Raw genomic sequence first — 22,143 nt, 5'->3', positions numbered from 1 at the left:
CCAAAAGCAATCTACAGATTCAATGCAATCCCCATCAAAATACCAACACAATTCTTCACAGACCTGGAAAGAATAATACTCAAATTCATATGGAAAAACAAAAAACCCAGGATAGCCAAAGGAATCCTGTACAATAACACAACTTCTGGAGGCATCACGATCCCTGACTTCAAGCTCTACTATAGAGCTACAGTAATAAAAACAGCTTGGTACTGGCATAGAAACCGACATGTGGACCAATGGAATCGAATTGAAGACCCTGACATTAATCCGCACACCTATGAACATATAATTTTTGACAAAGAAGCCAAAAGTGCACAATGGAAAAAAGAAAGCATCTTCAACAAATGGTGCTGGCAAAACTGGATATCAACATGTAGAAGGCTGCAAATAGATCCATATCTATCACCGTGCACAAAACTTAAGTCCAAGTGGATCAAGGACCTCAACATAAATCCAGCTACTCTGAACCTGCTAGAAGAGAAAGTAGGAAGTAGTCTTGAACGCATTGGCATTGGAGACTACTTCCTAAATAGAACACCAGTAGCACAGACTCTGAGAGAAACAATCAATCAATGGGACCTTTTGAAACTGAGAAGCTTTTGTAGAGCAAAGGATACGGTCAACAAGGCAAAGCGACAGCCTACAGAATGGGAAAAGATCTTCACCAACCCCACATCTGACAGAGGACTGATATCCAGAATATATAAGGAACTCAAGAAATTAGACATCAAAATGCCCAACAGTCCAATTAAGAAATGGGCTATAGAACTAAACAGAGAATTCTCAACAGAGGAAACTCAAATGGCCGAAAGACATTTAAGGAATTGCTCATCATCCCTAATCATCAGGGAAATGCAAATCAAAACAACTCTGAGATACCACCTTACGCCTGTCAGAATGGCTAAGATCAAAAACACTGAAGACACCTTATGCTGGAGAGGATGTGGAGCTAGGGGAACTCTCCTCCACTGCTGGTGGGAATGCAAGCTTGTACAACCACTTTGGAAATCAATATGGCGCTTTCTTAGAAAATTGGGAATCAATCTCCCCCAAGATCCAGCTATACCACTCTTGGGCATATACCCAAGAAATGCTCAACCACACCATAAGAGCACTTGTTCAGCTATGTTCATATCAGCATTGTTTGTAATAGCCAGAACATGGAAACAACCCAGATGCCCTTCAACTGAAGAATGGATAAACAAAATGTGGTACATATACACAATGGAATACTACTCAGCAGAAAAAAACAATGGCATCATGAGGTTTGCAGACAAATGGATGGATCTAGAAAAAATCATCCTGAGTGAGGTAACCCAGACTCAGAAAGACAAACATGGTATGTACTCACTCATAGCAGGATACTAGACATGAAACAAGGATGAATTGTCTGCTACTCACATCACCAGGGAGGCTACCCGGAAAACAGGACCCCAAGAAAGACACAGGGATCGCCCAATGACAGAGAAATGGAATGAGATCTACATGAACAGCCTGGACATGAGTGGGGGTAATGAAAGGCGAGGGTCGAGGGAAAGAGAGCTTGGGGGGAGCGGGAGATCCCAGCTGGATCAACAACAGAGAGGGAGAACAAGGAATAGGAGACCATGGTAAATGAAGACCACATGAGAACAGGAAGAAGCAAAGTGCTAGAGAGGCCCACAGAAATCCACAAAGATACCCACACAACAGACTGCCGGCAATGGTCGAGAGACAGCCCGAACTGACCTACTCTGGTGATGGGATGGCCAAACACCCTAATTGTTGTGCTAGAAACCTCATCCAACTACTGAGGGATCTGGATGCAGAGATCCATGTCTAGGCCCTGGGTGGATCTCTGGGAGTCCAATTAACGAGAATGAGGAGGGTTTATATGAGCGAGAATTGTTGAGACCAAGGTTGGATAAAGCACAGGGACAAATAGCCAAATGAATGGAAACACATGAACTATGAACCAATGGCTGAGGGGTCCACACTGGATCAGGCCCTCCAAATGGGTGAGACAGTTGATTGGCTTGATCTGTTTGGGAGGCATCCAGGCAGTGGGACCAGATCTTGTGCTCATTGCATGAGTTGGCTGTTTGAAACCTGGGGCCTATGCAGGTTTGTTTGGCTCGGCCTGGGAGGAGGGGACTAGACCTACCTGGACTGAGTCTACCAGGTTGACCTCAGTCTGTGGGGAAGGTTTTGCCCTGGAGGAGATGGGAATGGGGGGGGGGGCGGCGTTGGGGGGAAGGTGAGGGGGACGGGAGGGGGGAGAACAAGGGAATCCGTGACCGATATGTAGAACTGAATTGTATTGCAAAATAAACTAAAATAAATTAAAAAAAAAATAGAAAAAAAAAAAAAAAAAAAAAAAAAAAAAAAAAAAATTCCACGTTTTCACACAAAGAACTAAGAATTTGTTTGAGGAAACAATATTACACAGATATGATTATTATATAACATATCAAAATAACAATCTCATGGTACCCATAAATATTTACTGCTTTATGCACTAATTAAGAGCAAAAATATTGAAAACCAACGGAAGGAGAGTTGTTAAGTCTTAGTGGTACTGGGACTCATTTGAATATTTGTGAATATTTAGATTTCCCAGCTCCATGGCAAAGACATTCTCAACTCAACAGGCTCAGAGTGGAATGAATCCTATACAGGAAATCAGAGAAGTCTGTTGCAGATGTTCTGTGTATCATAAATGAGAACACTGCTTGTAGGAAGTGTGACAGAAGTATTCTCTTCCTATTTAATTAATATGATGTTATGTTTTCTTCACATTAGAATATGCAATATCAAGAAACTCTCCAAAAACTGTCGAGTGTAATAAAGAGATTATTGAAATTACTTTTATTTAAAAATCCATTGCAAATATCAAATAAAAAAATAAACACTTATACTCTTTTCCTTAAAAAAAAGAAGATAACTTAGTAGTAAATAATTCAGCAGAAAAATTGAAACGAGCCACAAAACTGAATTGGATTTGTATCTCAGAACTTCTGACTCAGAATTTTGACAAATCAGGCACTTGCAAAACTTTGGTTAAATCAGATGGATTCCATGAAAACTACATCCTCAGCTACCTTCCCTTCCCTTACACCAAACCTTCCAGAAGCTAGCCTTTTTCATCATGAAAAACATCGAGTCTTTCTCTGATGAGTAATTCAGAAAACCTGGGAACCAGATACCCCAGGGAGACCTGAGAGTGAAGCTAGTCTATGAAACAAGGGGAGTAAATGCACGTACTTACACTACACATAATCTCCTCCACTTGATTACTGGCTGGCCTGCTGAAATTGGCAGGTTCTGTCTGCTGACAGAGAGAGGTCTACAGACAATGACATCTAAGTATCTCATGCCGAAGAAAAATTCAAGTCCAGAAAACTCATCCATTAAGATCCTGTAAAATCTTCAAGGAGACCCATTCCTTACAAAGACATATTTGTGTCCACTAGAAATTTAATCCATTTTTGAGTCCTTCATTCTTAATTACTGATGGAGGATTAACTCATATTTAATGAAAGTCATAAGCTAACATAAAACATTAATGCTTACTGCAAAAGAGGATGGACCTGAGTTAGGATTCCCAGAACCTACATAAAGCCAGAGGTGGCAGTGTACATCTGTAATACCAGTACTCTGATGAGAATCCCTGGAAACTCAAGGGACATCTAGCCAGTAGGGCACCATGGCAAGCAAGAGAATTGTGTCAAACATGGTGGATGGTGAAAACCAACAACGGAAGTTGATATTTTAACTCCACATGTATACCATAGCATTTACACACACACACACACACACACACAGGCACACACATGGGAAGACACCTTAAGGGAATGGGAACAGTAGAATATAGGTAAGAGGAAAATAAAGACAGGTATACTGTGGTGGGAGAGATTAAATCTGTAAGGGAGGGAGGATTGGGGAGATACGTATTCAGGTTGGGGGAGTTAACCAAACTGAAGGGAGTTTGAAAAAGCCATATGGAAACCTACATCTTCGAGCCAAAATAAAAAAACATAAAAGAGAGACTGAAGGAAGGCATCCTGCATGGTAGCTAATGCTATCCATAGAAGCAGTGGCACCTAAATGAAGTTTCCAGTCTCAGGTGTGGACTCCTCTATAGCATTTCTCAGGGAAGCCTCAGGGGCTCCCCAAACAATTCAGGCCCCTGTCAGTTCTCTAAGTTGTCCACTAGAAGTAGAGAATATGACCACATTGCTGAAGCTGTCTCACATCTCAGTTGTGAGACACAGAGGAAGCAATCTGGAAAAGAAATGGAAACCTTTCTACTGTCTAGCTTTTGAAGTCCCAGAATGCTAGGCAGGTTATTGGAGGAGAAAAAGCCTCATTGTTCTTATCTAGATGTGAATCTATTGTGCCAACATGTAGGTAATATGTGCCCATTTGTGCAAAAAAATGGCATGATTGTTATAGGGATAACCAACTGCTTTCCAATTGGATTTGAGGTCCACACCATGAGAGGGAATTCATACCTGATACTACAAGACCAGTCCAGCCCATTCCTAGTGAGGTCATAGGCTCAAGTAGGGAGACTAAATCAACATAGCATTAAACTGTCTTCTCACTCTGTACATTCATACACATTTACAAACGCTACCCTCAGCCTTAATCAGAGAAGCCCCTCTTTACAGTGAACATCATGAACGCAGAGTCATAGCTGCCCAAGATGCTGAGAATAAACAGTGGTTTAGTGTTCAGTCCTAAATAAACATTTACACCACACCCTCTAAGACTTGGGGAACACAGCAGAAAAGGGAGTAGGAAACATGTCAGAACCTGAAGAGAGGGTGAAGACTATGAAACACTGTCCTCTGGAGTCCATATAACACTACAATCACAAACTCAGTAGTTCGCTGTCAATAATTATTCATAGAAAGGGGAGGAGCTTATAGGGACACTCCTCTCTGCTGAACTGTTGACTGCTGATGGGTACTTATTTCTAGTTGTGTATTCACTCAGGAGATACTGCATAAACCCAGTGGATCACAAAACAAACAAACAGGAGAGTATAGATATGGGGGCGGGTAGACGGAGGTGGCAGAAAGGAGAGAGGGAGTGAAGGGAGGGAGTGGTCAGTATATATTATGCACATGTATGAAATTGTCAAGTAAAAACTAAATAAAAATCATCAAACTAAACCTCCCAGACAGGAAAACTCTGTTTATTTCTTATGACTTACATTTAGAAAGTAGAAACTACAAAATCAGAACAGTAAGAGTAAAGAAAAAGGATATCGCCAAAGGGATAATCCAACAAACTGCTCAAGAGATAAAGATGTCACTTTATACACTGAAAAAATACCTACTCTGACTGAATAACCAGCAATTTATGGGGGAAAATTATCTCTCAAGATCTGGAAAAAAATTACCTTTTGAAATTTCATTCTTTGGAAGTAAAAAAGTATACACAAGAGAGGAATGCATACAGAGGGGAGCTTGAGCACCAGGAAAGAGGATGTACACAGAGAAAGAAAAAGACCGCCACTCCAGGTTGGAGGTGATGAGAGACCCCGAGACAGAGGCCACAGAACAACCACTGTAAACTAGAGTGAGGGGAGCAGGGATCTCCTGCATTGTTTCATTCACTTCATTAATTTTTCATTGTTTTCTTCAAAAGTATAATTTCATGACATCAAAAAAGTTTATATAATACGAAGTAAAAATAAGAAATAATTATTAATCTCTGAGGAAAAAGTAATTTTCATAAAGGAGATGTTCTTGTGTGTAATATCCACACAATTTAATATGTCTTTGACAATTAATCTAAGAGACTATCGGGAAAGAATAAAACTTTTCCACCAGTTTTAAAAAGTTAAAAATCTGAAGCTTTTCATTTTCCATTAACTTGACATCTCATGACTACAGATTTTAAATACCTTTATCACCCCATGAATACACACATTTAAGAAGTATCCTATAATAATGGGTATTATGTGCTCACTAAAGCTGTGCCTAGGAATTCTAAAAGTAGCAAATTATAGATTCAAATCTATATGTAATAATTCTGGTACTCCAGAGTTTAATAGAGAATATTATTATCTTGGCCTTCATTTCAAATTTCTTAATTACTTAACTTCATTAAAAATGAATAGATTTTCTGCTGATTTCACACTTATTATTAAAGCAGCCTCCTCCTTTGCTGAATCCTGAACTTTCAGAGGACTTTTCTGAGTTAACCACCTTATTTTACCACCTGACCTCCTTTCTTTATTTCTGCTCCTTAGTTCACATTTATTTAATTTGTAAGTAGGGCATGACCCTGTGATTATCAAAAGTGCTCTCAAAATGAAAATCTTACTGAAAAATTACAAGCTAGCTTTAGTGTTTCTTTCCAACATGTTCATACTCCCAAGGCCAGCATTTCATTACCCATAGTCCAGCATTTCGTTACCCATAGTTCAGCATTTCGTTACCCATAGTCTAGCATTTCATTACCCATAGTCCAGCATTTCATTACGCATAGTTCAGCATTTCGTTACCCATAGTCCAGCATTTCATTACCCATAGTCCAGCATTTCATTACCCATAGTCCAGCATTTTATTACCCATAGTCCAGCATTTTGTTACCCATAGTCCAGCATTTCATTACCCATAGTTCAGCATTTTATTACCCACAGTTTTGGGTTTAACCTCACTCTCCAAATTATATTTAGGCAAATATATTACAAACATATGAGTAATGTTCTATCATGCGGTTTATGAATTATAAAATTTCTTTAAACTCCACAAATTATAAGAAAAAAGAATCGATTTCTTTATCATCTATTTTAAATAACTTGTTCAGTGATGACAAAAAACAGAAGTGACAGTTTTATTTATATACAAACTTTCAGCTAAGAGCATGTCCCTGTAAGATGATTATTAATTCATTTTTATGACCACCATATAGAATTACAGGCTGAACTAAACTCAAGATGATCTCTAATCTCGTGCCTATCTACAAGAGTGACTATATTTTAATAATCTAAAAGATATATATCCTTCCTCATTTTTCAGAATCTCTGGGGAAGACGTTACAGCAATCTTTATAATTTGATCTATTGATTAATATGTCATCTTTTATTCATAATTTAAACCTGCAGGTAAAAGAAAATAAAGGCCAGACTTCCTACATCCTTGGTAGATGCTTATCCTAGTTAGTGTTACTATTGCTGTGATGAACACCATTACCAAAGCAACTTGGGGGAAAAGGAAATAAATTTGGATTGTATTTCCACATCACTGTTCATCACCAAAGGAAGTCAGGACAGGAAATCAAATATGGTAGGAACAGATGCAGAGGCCATGGAGGAGTGCTGCTTATGGGTTTGTTAGCCATGGCTTGCTTCGCCCACTTTTTTATAGAACCCAAGACTATCAGCCTAGGGGTGACCACACTCACAATGATCTGGGCTCTCCCCTATTAATGACTAATTGAGAAATTTCCCTACAGGCTAGCCAACAGCCATATCTTTTTCGTCCTGCTCTCCAATGACTCTAGCTTTTGTCAAGTGGACATAAAACTAGCAGGCACAATGTTCTTTAGTGACTGCGGTTATAAAACAACCATAAAATAAGTAGCCAACCATTCATTTGTTTTGAGCAATATCCAAATTAAAACAGTTCCATACAATGAAAGTATGCATACCAAAGATGGATACCTGTTGATTTCATAGCAAGGTTTTCTACTAATAAGAAAAATAATTTCTATTAGATGTGTATTTATGAATCTTAAAGATGAAAAATAAAAAACATTTATTGGGACATTTCTGATGCCAGGCATCATACTCTAAGCATTACATGAGAGTGATTCTTTGTAGCAACTCTGTGAAGGGAGTAATACTGTTATTCCCCTTTTTTGGTGATGGAACTGAGGCCCAGTGAAGTGCAGTAATCCGAGGGAGGTCTCATAATCAATGGGTAGTAAAGTCAGAATGCAAACCTAAATATGATGCTTGTGTCCCTGTCTCTAATATATAACTAAAGAATTATAGTTACTCTTATTACTAAGATGACTAAGATTAATAAAAATCTACCTATAAAATATATCTTCAAATTCTCATTAGTTCCTTGATAACCAAGATGATGTCAGGGGGGGGGGGGATGAAGGAATGGCTCAGTGATTAAGAGTAAATAGTGCTGGGAAAGAGCACTGAGTTTGGTCCCCAACTCCCACATCAGGTTGCACACAACTGCCTGTAACTCTAGCTCCAGGAGTAGTCAACACCTCTGGCCTCCACAGGCACCTACACACACACACACACACACACACACACACACACACACACACACACACACACAGATAGATAGATAGATAGATAGATAGATAGATAGATAGATAGATAGACAGATGATAGATTGACAGATAGACAGATGATAGATGAAAATAAATACCTCTTTAAAGAAATGACCCAGAAAGAACAAAAAACTTCTGAAAGACATATGTTCACATTCACATGACAAGTTGTATTTCAAACTCAATTGTTTTTAAGTATGCTTATTATATATAATTTTCCCAGGTCTATCCAAATTTATTCCTTAAATTTATGTAACTATTTTAAACATAATTTCAGAGTTTATTTATACTTTCAAGGAATACATAGTGTTTCTAGGTTTTATGATAAATGAAAAGAGGCAGTTTGGTATTTGAAGATATGTTAGACTAGCTTCAATATCTTATAGAATATTGAACCAACTAGAAACCTCCTCCTAGCGTAAATGTAACTTTTTATTAGGAAAATGGTCAACTATGTTGACCAAGTAAATGTCATTGTTTTGTTAAGATAATTCATGTTGTCAATGCTATGAGCACACTTCTAAACAGGTGAATACTTCAGTTAATATGTAAAGCCCTTTTAATACTTCAATTTAACTTTTGACATGGTTATTTAAAGTCAATATGCGTCAAAAGCCATAAACTTTGAAATTTGATTCATAATTCAACTTCAGAACAGTTACCTTTCTCATTGTTTCCTTTTCCACTGTGATCTCATGCCCATCCTGCCCCAGGCCATTCTTAAAGACTAGAATTCGTACTGAGGTCTTCTGAGCAAGTGTCTTCATCCTTCTGGAAAGTACGGGCTTGGTTTTCTGTCTTTTGACATCAGTGGGAAGCATCAACCCATGCATTGTCCAAGTCACTTTCTTCGTTAACAACAGATGGTCTAGAAGATAGGTTGTTTTTGTTTTTTTAATTCAAGTCAGTATTTGGCATCAGAATTTAAAGATGGACACATCATGCTTCCCTTCTCCCTATTTCCTATGTCATACACACTGGCCAGTCTCCATTTAGATGCTGGTTTTCTGAAATGCTACCCCCAGCCTCTCCAGCTTCCCACTAGCCGTGACATAAGCTATAGCAAGCTGTCTGCTCTGATCGCCTGCATAAATCATCATTTCTGAAGGGAACAGATGTTCAGGCTATGAAAGAGTAATACCACAATTTAGTCCTAATTAAAATTCACCTTAGCATATCTCTCTCCCTGATCACATGCACCTGGCTTCAAGGGTCCACTGAAAGGGTCCAGTGTCCTTTGCTACCGCAAAACAACATGAGACATGAACTCTTGTGTTCTTTCCTTTGGGGAAACTCTGTTTGTTCTCTAATACATTTTCTTTTGCTGTTGCTTTAGAGCTGATGACCTCTAATCAGTGACCTTCCACGGCACTTCTGTGAGGAACAGGGAGGCGCTTTCTAAACTACTTCACTGAAAGTGAAGAACAGCTTTTCATTAACGGTTTACTTTGACCTAGACATTTTCAAAGACATGTGCAGGGATTTCACTTTGAAACTCCCACTAATATTAATGGGAATGCAGCTAAATTACTATGTTAGGCTCCAAAAAATAAATGGGTAGAAACAGGAATGTAGCACATCACATACTAAGCTGCTGTCTGTCTTCCTCTCTTTTTAAGAGGTTTTATTTCATAAATAATTTTTACCTAAACCATTTACCTTACTCATGCATTCAATTTGCTTTAGATCTTATTTTTAAATCACACATTATATAGAAACACAATGATGCCTCCATCTATTCTTATTTATACTAATGAGAGAAATATGTCTACTTATATACACCTAAGAATACCTAATTTACCTGTTTGCCCAAATTTCTAAATAATCATTCTCTGTTAGCACTTGCCATGAAGGAAATGTGATTCCTTTTACCTAGAAATGGTGCTTTTGTATATGTGCATTGTGATCATAGCAGCACTATTGGTGGCTGAAAGGTAGAAACCAAATGCCTATCAGTGGACAAATGGATAAACTATAGAACATACACACGGTGGGATATTATCCAACCATAGAAAGGAATGCAATGCTGAAAAATACTACAATAAGGATAAACCTAAAAAAACATTGCACTAAGTGAAAGCAGAAAAGTGATGTATGATTCCATTTATATGAAATATTAAGAATTTAAGTAAACCCACAGAAAAGGAACATAAGTAGAGTTACCTGGAGCTGAGAAGAGAGGGGCATAAAGAGAAACTAAGTGAAACAGTCTCACCAGAAATGACTGCAGAAATAAGACTTAAACAATTCCAAGAATTACAGGCAAATAAGGACTGCTGGGAGAAGGAGAACTAGCTTTTCCCGGGCAGGACCCCCCTCATTGGGTGTCCAATGCAGCAAGCAGACTTGAAACTATAAACACAAAAACCGCAAAAACAGACTCAGCAGGTTGTATTTATATATATTTATATTTGTGCATATACATACATCCACACAAATGTATGTAACAATAATAAAGAAAAAATGGCTACCAACGTGAGAGTAGGATACATGGAAGGGATTCGAGGGAAGATAGCTGGGAGGGTTTGGAGGAAAGAAGGGGAAGGGAAAGTGATGTAATTCTATTTCAATTAAAAAAATATATTTTTAGCAAAGCGTATCTCTGTGAGTTCGAGACCAGCCTGGTTTATAAAGTGAGTTCCAGGACAGCCAGGACTGTTACACAGAGAAACTCTGTCTCAAAAAAACTAGAAAAACAAACAAACAATTTTTAAATATAATATGAAAAAAGGCCCAGGGTGACATGCATGTTTATAATTCCGGCACTGGAGAGGTAGAGACATGCTGGCCAGTCAGTCTAACTGAATTACAGCTCCAGGTTAAGTGAGATATGCTATCTCAAAAAATAAGGTGGAAAGCAATTGAGGAAGGTACTTAACATCAACCTCTGACCTCCACATGCATGAGCACATGTGTGCATGCTCACACAGTTCTAACACATTCAAGTCATATTCTATCAATGTTCGCACCTCCTACTTCCTGCAGATCTACAATAAATTTTTACATCAGGACCCAACCAGAATCTATAAGCCATGTGGGAACTTGTTTTGTAAGTGAAAGGAACAGCTGAGTCACAATCAAGGACAGTGTGCTTAGCCAACGACTCATCAGCAATGGCAAGAAACGACAGAGCCCAGCAAGGCCAGAGAAAGTATTGTGTCTGGACTTAGAGACCCAGTAAGGGGGTCCCTTTGTATTACTTTAGCCATGGCCAGGACCAGCATGAAGCAAGCAAAGTTCCAAATAGTTTCTAAAACAAGCCTTGATTTTAATAAAGTTGAAAATTTTCTTATAAATTATATGATTTATATTTATTAAATTTTTTCACATATTATCTCCCCTCCCCAACTCCTCCAAGATCCTTCTCACCTTCCTACCTACCCAACTTCATGTTCTTTCCCTTTCTCTCAAAAAAAAAATGACAATCAAAACAAAAAAAAGTCTCTGTCTCCATCTCTCTCTCTCTCTAGTGTGTGCACACAAACATAAAACAAACAAACATGGAGCCTGCTTTATGTTGATTACTACTCCTGAGCTTGGGGCCTGTGATTGACAGTCCATTGGAGAAACCTGACACTCCTTCTGCCAGCAGGTGTCAATTGCAAACAGCTTCTCAGTCAGGGATGAGACCTGATGCTACTCCCCTTTCTCAGCACTGGGATTTTGTCTGGAGTTGAACCTGTGAAGGGATTGTGTGTGCTGTCATGGTTACATATGCATTTTTAAGGTATTCCTACTTTCTGGATTTTTGTTGATACTGATAAACATGGGAAAACTCAAGTTTCCATTGTTTTTATTGTCTCTGTCTCCTGGGTTCTGGGATTATAGGCATGTGCTGTTACAACCCACTCAAAATACACAAAATTTTATAGAACTAAAGAAAGTTTAATTTGTAATAAAATAGTAATAAGGTGGGTAAAACATGTTAGTTCTTTATTGAATAGGCATCATAGCTAAAAGTCCAGAGTGTGGGACTTGAATCCAGATCCTTTGCACCTGCATCTGAGCCTTACCTCTTTCTGTAGCTCTGGAACTTTTGGGCTGGGGAGCAGGGGAACCCTATCTGATTTTACTTTCAGTAATCTGGAAGTAGGTGACAATGCCTTGATTTTGTGGATGGAGAGAATGAGACTCAGATGAAATAAACAAGTAGATCTTTACAGTATATAGAACAGGTATATCTAAGAAGAGTCTCAGCTGGATGACTGCATAGCCTTCTTCCCCAACTGCTAGACTGTGTGTTTCCTCCAGTGCATAAAATTTGCCTCAAGTAACGAGGAATTCTCCTAACTTAAAATGGCCAGATTTCCCTGTTCCTTACCAGCTGCAGCACTTGGGAGAGTGAGCCCTGTACCTTGCCTGGGCAGCACAGTGGAGCTGACCCTGTTAGCAGGGGCTTGGGTGAAATGGCCCCAAGGGTATGAATATAAGAGAGCTGGCTCCACTACTTGTCTGTCATGTGACATTCTCCCTTCTCTTGTCTCTTGCCAGCAGCAGCAGGGGAAGAGCTGGTCAGGCCCTTACCAGCTGCAGTACTCTGGAGAGCAGGCCCTGCACCTTGCCTGGGCAGCAGAGTAGAGCTCACCCTGAGAGGGGGGGAAAGCTGACCCAGCCCCACCTCGTCCGCCATGTGGTGGCATGGATGAGGGATAGATGTCCCCACCACCACCTCCTGTGGTAGGCAGGAGAGCTGGCCTTGCTCTGTACCAGCTGCATCACTCAGGAGAATGGGCCCTGAACCTCAGCTGGGCAACACAGTAGAGCTAGCCTTGTTGGAGGGGACATGGGTAAGCCTGCCACGAGGGTGTAAGAGCAGGAGAATAGGCCCTGCCCCTTGCTGTCTGCTGCATTAGGTGAGCGGGCAGGGGCAGTGCTGGAGAGCTCACACTGGTGATGAGGATGAGGAAGATCTGGCAGGCTGACCAACCTAGCTACCATCCAGGCCCAGAACCAGGGCTATGAGGTAGCCCACCCCAACATCCACCCCATCTATGAACTGCTGCAGCATGTGAAGAGGCCAGTCCTGCAGATACAAAGGTGCAGGATCTCCATGACACAGGGCAATAACAGGATATCCAAGAGGAGTTCCAGTGAGAGCCCAGTATCAATAGTGTAGCAGAAGCCAGAGGCATCTAGCCAGACCAATGACTCATTGCAATGAACACTTGCAAATAAAGATGTATGGACTAAAGGGTATACTGTGTGACTAACTGGGCCACACTACAGCTTCCACAACAAGACTTTTCTTTAAAATTTAATTTAATTTAATATTGGGGGGAGGGTTACAAGGGCAAAGGGCAGATATGAAAGGACAGAGAGATGAATGGGATTGGGATACATGATGTGAAATCCACAAAGAATAAAAAGGTTTTAAAAATGAAAATATATAATGGCTAGATTTCCCATGCATCATAACACTTGTCTTCATAACACACATTCCTTACTTAGCTGTGGTAATATATTGTGTACCCTAATAAAGCTTGCCTGAGGATCAGAAGACAGAGCCAGCCACTAGATTAGACACAGAGACCAGACAGTGGTGGCACACACCCTTAATCCTATCACTCGGGAGGCAGAGATCTGTCTGGATCTCTGTGAGTTCAAGACCATACTAGGAACAGAGCCAGGCAGTGGTGACACATGTCTTTAATCCCAGTACTGGGGAGCACACAAGCCTTTAATCCCAGGAAGTGACAGCAGGGCAGAGAAAGGTATATAAGGTGTGAGGAAACAGGAACTAAGTAGTTCAGCTGAGACCCTTCCAGGTGAGGACTCAGAGGCTTTCTGAGGAAAGGAACTCACTCTCTTTAGACTGAAGATTTCGTAGAGGTAAGAACTAGTAGCTGGCTGGTCTGCTTCTCTGATCTTTCAGCTTTCACCCTGATATCTGGCTCTGGGTTTTTTATTATAAGACCATTTAAGATTCGAACAACACTTAGCACTATCTAACTGCTTTTATTATATTATCTAATATAATATATACTATCTAGCCACTTTATTACAGTCACCATAAAAGCTGCTGTGACTCTTATAGACCTTTGAGTCTCTAAGCAAGTAGAATGGGGTGACTTATAACAGAAAGTTTCTCAATCTCAGCAATGAGGGTCATTTCTATATTTTTTGTTGTGGGTGTGTCCTGTGAATTGTGGAATGTTCTGAAACTTTCCAAGCCCCTTTGCACTAGGTGCCCAGTATCACCTTGTCATTTGGGGCAAATGAAAATGTCACTTCTGCTTGGGAACAACTGCAATAGCAAAATTTGAGGTAAGCTCCTTTAAGGGCCAGGAGTGCATATCCATTATTAGCACACACCACATTCTTTTCTGACTCCAAATTTGCTGAGGCATTCCTCATCCCCTCTCTGTTAGGCTGCAGCCCCTGAACTTCACACAGTACCATGTTCTAGAATGAGCCTTCTTTGCTCTCTTCAGGCTTTCTACCTATGTGCTCCTCGTTTTATTGAACTACAGTATCTTTGCATATGTATGTCAACTAGACTTTGAGCATGTTTAGGACAAGCAAAATGTTTTGGCCTTTGAACCACTGGTATCTGGGTACACTGTAAACAATGTGATTAGTGTGTATTTAAGAAAATAAGAATATGTTCCTTCCTGAGTAGCCAACCTCAGACACAGTGCATGGGACTCTGCAACGCCCAACAAATATTTGGAAAATATGTTAGATCAGAGAATGCCTAGCACCCCCTCAGCTATTGTGTTGATATTAAGCAATATTTTTACTTGGTAAATGTTGATTTGTTTTCTTTGTGTGTAGAGAAAAAAACTAGACATTTATATTCCTGATTAACCATTTCATTGTTGTGGTTTTCTTGATGTATTGTGGAGAATAACCCAGATAATCTGAGGCAAAAATGTCCAAAGGCTCGGTGTACACTATGTATTGGCTTTGGATTATAAAACTTTGGGGCTGAAATAAACTTTAAGCATTATTTGCTTTAAACATAACTGTGCATCCATTGTAAAATGCTTGCCCCACAAGCATGAGAATCTATTTTTGGATTCCCAACACCCACAGAACAATTGTGGAACAGTTGTCTCATATTTAAACTTCAGTATGGGAGAAAGAAAAAACCAGGAGGATCCCTGGGGCTTGCTGACTATCCTGTGTAGACAACTGGTGAGCTCCAGACTCAGTGAGAGATCCCGTGTAAAAGCAGTAGGTGAAATAATGATTGAGGAAAGCAGAGGATGTTGGCCTATGCCCTCTACTGTTGTGGAATATTAATTTAAAATGTGTTACAATGTTTATGCTGTGGAACATTTGTTTAATGATGCAAAGATGTGTTGCATTCTCTAATGTTGCATTTGTTTAACTCTGTGAAGCTGTGTTACTCTGCTTGCCTAAAACACCTGATTGGTCTAACAAAGAGCTGAACCACCAATAGCTTGGCAGGACAGAGAAACAGGTGGGGCTGGCAGGCAGAGAGAATAAATAGAGAAGAGAGAACAAAGAAGATCAAGGAGCAAGAAAAGAAGGAAAGGACTCAAGGGACCAGCCACCCAGCTACACAGCCAGCCATGGAGGAAGATGTAAAAAAAGGTGTATAAAATAGAGAAAGGTAAAAGCCCTGTGGTAAAAGGTAGATGGGATAATTTATGTTCAGAAAAGTTGGCTAGAAACAAGCCAAGTTAAGGCAGGGCATTTGTAAGAAAAAAATAAGCCTCCGTCTATTTATTTGGGAGCTGGGTGGCAGGCCCCCCAAAAATGCCAAAGAGTCAAAAGAGCAAAAGAGTATAACAACCAACAACACTCTACATTATATAATAATTTACCCAAATACTTATTGAATAAGCACATATTGCCCATCACCCCCGCATTCCCTGTTGTGGACACTGTTCTCAGAAAACTGCAGTTAGTTAGTTCTTGGTCTGAGAAGAAAGGAAGATAGCGTGTTGTGTGGCAGGTGCTGGGTCAGAAGTATGCAGGAACTGAAGGAACACGGAGTAGAGGCACCTCCCAGAATTCAGTGGTCAAAAGGCCTTTAAAAGGCAGGTCAGGAAGGATGAGAGGACACATTCAATAGGAAAAAAAATAGAAAAGCAAAATCTAGGAGGAAAAACTAGTGTAGGGTGAAGGCTGAGTCATGTGGCACAATGAGAGGACTAAACACAATATGCCAGGGACAGAGCAGAGGTGGCAGGAGGTTACTGGCTCTGTGCCTCAGAAGAAGCACTGCGAAGTGCCACAATGCTTAAAGCAGGTCCTTCTAGACTTTTAACCGACAGAACTATTCAAAAATTCTTCCCTTGAATTACAGAAAATTCATTTTGCAACAGGACAAAGCTATTAGGGATAGATGGGGGCAGGGGGAGAAGGAAGTTCTAGAAATCTGTCTCAAAATGTAGACCACAGAACTCTCATATGAGAACAGAAAACCCAGGGAACCCTTCTGTTGAGAGAGATGAACTCATGTGTTTACATCATAGCTCTGAAGACATGACTTCAAATCAAAAACCGTGGTCAGAAAGCTGATGGCAACAGTGCACGCATTACCTCTAAAGTCAAGAAGAAAGAGCAGCAGCCTGGGAGGTCTGCGGAGTGAGCGCAGAAAAGACTTGACTCAGCTTTAGACACATACCCCCCTACACACTCCCCCCACACCCTTGATATCGGAAGGTGGGAGTGGCCAGTGTGAGCACTAACAGAACCCTGAGGTGACTCTAGGGTGTATGAGGCAACAAGCCAGGCTGAGTACTAAAACAAGAACCTTAATTCTATCCAAATTCACTTCCTAACATGTCTGTCTTTCACTGTCTTCCTCAAACCCCAGAACTCTCAGCTCCTAGGACAAAGACTCTCTGTACCTTTGTAAGAATTAGAATCCCAGGGCTGGAGAGACGGCTCAGTGGTTAAAAGCACTTGCTGCTCTCCAAAAGGACTCACATTTGGATCCTAGCACTTATACTGAGCAACACACAACCACCTGTGACTCCAGCTTGAGAGAATCTGATGCTCTGACATGTCATACACACACACACACACACACACACACACACACACACACACACCACAAATAAAAATTGTGGTGATATTTTGTTTGTGCTCTAACAAATAGAGCTTTCCTGAAGATCAGAGGGTGGAGCTAGCCATTACCTTACCATAGAGGTCTGGAGGTCTGTATAGACAACACATAGGAAGCAATATGGCTGGGCAGAGAAAGGAAGTGATAAGGAAGGGTGGAGACAGGAGCTCAGCCCCTTTTTGGTCTAAGGAGCTAGAGAGGTAAGTGGTGACTGTGTTACTATTCTAACCTGCCCCTTGGCGCCACCCTGTATCCTGACATAAAAGCCTCATTTTAAGGAAAAACTCCTCCCCTTCCTCTCTCTCTTCCGCTTTTCCTACCAGGAGGTGTGCATCCCTCAACCCCCTCTCTCTCTTCCTCTCTCTTTTTCTCTTTTCTCCCTCTTTCCTGTCTTCTCTTCATCTCTTTTTTATAATAAGCCATTTTCATGCAGATGCAGCATCTGAGTTGTGAATGTCTACCCACTGCCCTGCCATCATGCCCACATGGCATGGGTCATCCGCCAGCCCGCCGCTGCATTTGCCCAGCATGCGTTCATGTATATCTGCACGCGGATACCCTCAGGGTCCCCTGTCCATATATCATAACATTAGTGGGTTAAAGACCGATGCTGTACTGATACTTCTGCCAACATTATGGAGACCTGGGTATGGCTGAGTATGGACTGGTCCCTGATATTTTTTAACAGATTCAAAAGCTGCTTGGTCTATACTGAGATGTGATTTATCTTTCTGATTCCATTTGAAGACCAGGCTGCTTCAGCTGCTTTCTCAGTTCTCTATGTAGAATTCACAGGTCCCCCTCTCGTAGGGCTACTACTAGGTCTAGACATAATTTCCTATATAGACAGGTATGCCTCATTCACAAACTTCATGGTACAGGTTTCAGATATAACTCCAGAGATTCAAAGTTTTAAATACAATTTTGATAAACTAATACAACATTGACTACAAAGAGTTCTTAAGAGTCCTTAAATGAATTTTTAACCCTTTTGCTGTGATAAAAATTTATTCCAGCTGTCTTACAGATACCTACAGGTTCCTGGGCAAAGTTCTGCTACTGTATCAAGAAATCTGGTCTGATGAAAACTAACATCTCCAGAGCCCATTTCTGACCCCACCTATTTTTCCAGCATATTTTGTAGGTTCACTGTTGCCACCTGACCTCCAGAGAAGCAGCAGATGCCATGGCTTCTGTCCCCCTGATTTGGCATGCCATTTCCCCCCAGGCTCCTGGAACACCACTGCTGCAGCCTGCCTTCTCAACTCCCTCAAGGAACATTCCTGAGATCTTCCGCCCTGAGTGACTCCCGGTTTCCCCCTCCCCACTTTGCCCCTTATCAGCTTGAAATAGTCTCAGGAATTCAGTGCCCTTGTTCCCCCACTTGCTTCCATAATCACCTCTTTTTATAATAATCAAAACTGAGGAATTTTAATGTTCTGACCCGCCCCTTAGAAACCAATGTTAGTATTCTGACATGCCCCTTGGCACTGACCGGCCTGTATCTTGATGAAAAAGCCTCATTTTAAGGAAAAACTGCTACCTTTCCTTTCTCTCTTCCACTCTCTCTCTCCTTCTCCATTCCCACGGGGTGTGCACACCTCCGCTTTCTCTCCTCTTTCTTCCTTGTCTCCCTCTTTCCGATCTTTCTCTTCATCTCTCTATTATAATAACGTCTCCATGTGGATGCAGCACCTGGGTGTGAATGACTTTCCTCGAGCCACCCCCAACTCCCCCCCACCCCCTACCCCCCCATCCCACCCCCACCCCCCACCCCTCGCTGCATCTGCCCAGCATGTTTTCCCTCATGTGTGGGATTCCCTGGCCTGGCCAGCTGTGAGTTCCCCACTCGTGCAAATCTGTAACACTGTGGCTAGTTCCTTTACTTCTCTGATCTTCCAGCATTTACCCCTGTATCTGACTCTGCATTTTTATTATTAAGACCAGTAAGAATTCATGCTACATAAAATATTTTTAAAAGAAATAAATATCCCCACTACTAATTCCTTCTCTCCTCCTCTACCACCTATCCCGTGTTGGAATTACAACACGGGGTGAGTGTATACCCACAGATCCCTCAGTACTAAGCAGTAGCTGTCCCAAGGGAAATCATCTTTTTTTTTCTTATTTTTAATAATAATTTTAAAGCATCTCTGCTATTTAAGATACTCTGAGGAATATGAGGAGAAGTGTCAAGTGAACCTAGGTGTCTTCTCACTGTGTAGAGCCAAGCAGGTTGCTCTGAGAAGGTATCCTACCCTTCTACTGCCACCTCAGTGGCTCACGGTGTTTCATGCATTTGGTCCTTTACACATGCTACACATCCAATGAACAGTAATGCACATCTGTGACATCTGGCCAAGTTCTGTGCCAAAAAGAAAAAAAAATGGCAGTGAACAAGCAATCGTGGTCTCTGCCTCAGGTAAACGTGGTCTGGGTGGGATGGCAAACCTTTCATCAGTAATTCCAATTTGATGATTATAAATATGATAAAGGCAAGAGGGGACATTAAGAATGCAACGTGGATGTATCCCTCCATGTAGGAGCTACCCCAGAGAAGAGTCAGATCAGACGTCATCCCAAGCATGAGCTTCAAGGTCTAGAACTTAGCACTCCCTCTAGGATTGCTTTTCTCTCCCCACCTCTTCGTTTTTCTTTTCTTTAGAGGAAAGGTTTCACTAAGTAGACCAGGCTGGCTTCATCTTCTCAATCCTCTTGAGGTTCTTAAGTGCTAGGGTTACAGGCTTGCCCCAGTCCCCAGCTTGGACTCTCCTTGAATTTCTATGTTAATAGCATCGCTCTCAGCAGAGTCTCTGATCTACATAGTCAACTGCCAACAAAAGGGGCTCTTTCTTCCTTATCATTTTCACTGAGATTCAAGCCAAACCTGATGGCTTCCAGAACCATGGTAAGCACAAGTATGTGTTTTCAAGTTTATTGTCCAACTATAAAAGAATTAATTTTTAAATACGTTTTTGACTGAGTTTGATGAATCAAGGTTGACATTTGTTGCTGTTATCTTCCTGAGACCCTCCTTCCTTCCGGTGAGGTTAAGATCCAGTTATGCAAATATGAAGAGGTAACTGGGCTCCAGTGATAATTTAAGGCTTAGCATAAGCTTGCAAAATACTTAGCCAAGAAAGGGCCATATCTCAGCTGCTAGATACTAGGAAGCCATGACTGTTCACAGACTTACTCTCCTAAAGATTCAGATAATTCTGTGGACCAACCGTGGATTCCATTTCTTTTTGAACAAACCATGCTTTTATGGGCTTCATCAAATCATGAAAAGGAGAAAGCACTTTATAGTCTGCTTGTGCTATCTGCATTTGTTCAATTCCCCCTTTAAAAATGAAAGCGTGTGCCATAAAATGAATTAATCCTAAGTGGTCCCCACGTAATAATTTTCCATTTTGCATGTACCAGGCAAAAGAATTCTTCCTTCTTCTGCCATTAGAATAACAACAACTAACTTGGAACTTCAATTCGTAAACCTACCAAAAATCTTGTTAATTTTCAAACAGCAACTAACTTGGAGCCTCAATTCATAAATCCTACTAAAAATCTTATTAATTTTCAAAAATTCATTCTTTCACGGTCAGATAATAAACTTGAAAACACATGATGCTGTGGCTGTGAGGCAGGTACAGACAATGACATTAAATATGAACAAACAAATCACCTGATGAGTACAAGATGAGTTTATAAACTAGAAATGCTCTGACAGTAAGAAAACATACTGCTACATTCAATTACATCATCTGCCCAGAATACAATTGCTTCTGTGTTTGGTAAATAGATGAGATCCAGGTCACATTCCTGCATTCCTTTGAGTTTCTAGTCACTCCCTCTTCTTAAAAATCCCTGAGCTTTGTTTCTGCATGTTCTTAGGTGTCATCATTTATTGCTATAGGCATGATGGCTATATTTAACTAATAATGACAGTGGTTGTCACTAGGTTTTAACTCAGTAACACCAGTCTGACACATCATTTGAAGTATGTCTTCAATTTAAATGTGATTAAAATCATAAACATCCCATCGACTGTGCCAATCAAAATGTTGACATCCTTTCCCTGAACTTTTTTATGAACTTTCTTCAAATGAATTACAGTAGCTGAAAGGTAAAGATCAAGAACACGTCTTAGAATGAAGCTCTCGGGGTGGAGCAGAATGAGGCCATTGGGCCCCTTTATAAAAGGCTTTGCTTTTTACCTACATGACAGACAGTGAGAATTCAAAGCTTCTAATTAGATTCCCCCATATCATGTCATGCATGCAACTGTGTGGTGCGTATTTGAACTCAGTTGCATTTATTTCAAGATTTCCGACATGGCAAATGTCTTGGAAGTAAAATCAAGTACCTTGACAGGTATGAAAGGCTTGCAGAAACAAGCTTACCCAAAGATGAAGCAATGGACAGAAAAGAATTGAAACGCAGGGACCAACGTGTTTTCAACACCTTCCACATGCCAAGCTTTCACACACCTCATCTTATTTACTTCTCACAGTTATGTTGTGAGGTCTGTTTCATTATGCTCAATTTGTGGATGAGGAAACTCAGGCTTTAGAGAGATTAAGTGCTTGCCCAGGTTCACGGTGTAATTTGCTTTCCTGGCAGTGATAAGAAAGTATAAAGGAATTATTGTTGTTGTTTCCTTGAACCTAGCCAGCCAGCTATTCTGTGAAAGGAGGAGTGGACACAAGGTTTCAGTGAAAAGCTCTGGAATCTTAGTTATATTTATAACATGCTATCCTCAATCCCCTGTTTTCTATATGCTTGTTTTCTACAAGGGATTTATA

The 22,143-nt window shown here is 40.6% G+C and overlaps 1 protein-coding gene across 2 annotated transcripts in view; it reads right to left on the bottom strand.

Annotated features, from left to right (window-relative positions):
* Nucleotides 1-22,143, bottom strand: part of Dcdc1 (doublecortin domain containing 1) — a 402,669-nt gene that overhangs the window by 332,167 nt on the left and 48,359 nt on the right. For both annotated transcript variants that reach the window (XM_052722390.1, XM_052722391.1), the window contains exon 5: nucleotides 8,961-9,166. In XM_052722390.1, coding sequence (XP_052578350.1) covers nucleotides 8,961-9,166 — 206 coding nt within the window. The remainder of the gene's footprint in view (nucleotides 1-8,960; nucleotides 9,167-22,143) is intronic.

The sequence above is a fragment of the Peromyscus californicus genome, unplaced genomic scaffold (assembly GCF_007827085.1).
Source record: "Peromyscus californicus insignis strain IS unplaced genomic scaffold, ASM782708v3 Scaffold_7__1_contigs__length_154581171, whole genome shotgun sequence".
NCBI lineage: Eukaryota > Metazoa > Chordata > Mammalia > Rodentia > Cricetidae > Peromyscus > Peromyscus californicus.
This window is presented reverse-complemented; position numbering and strand designations above follow the sequence as displayed.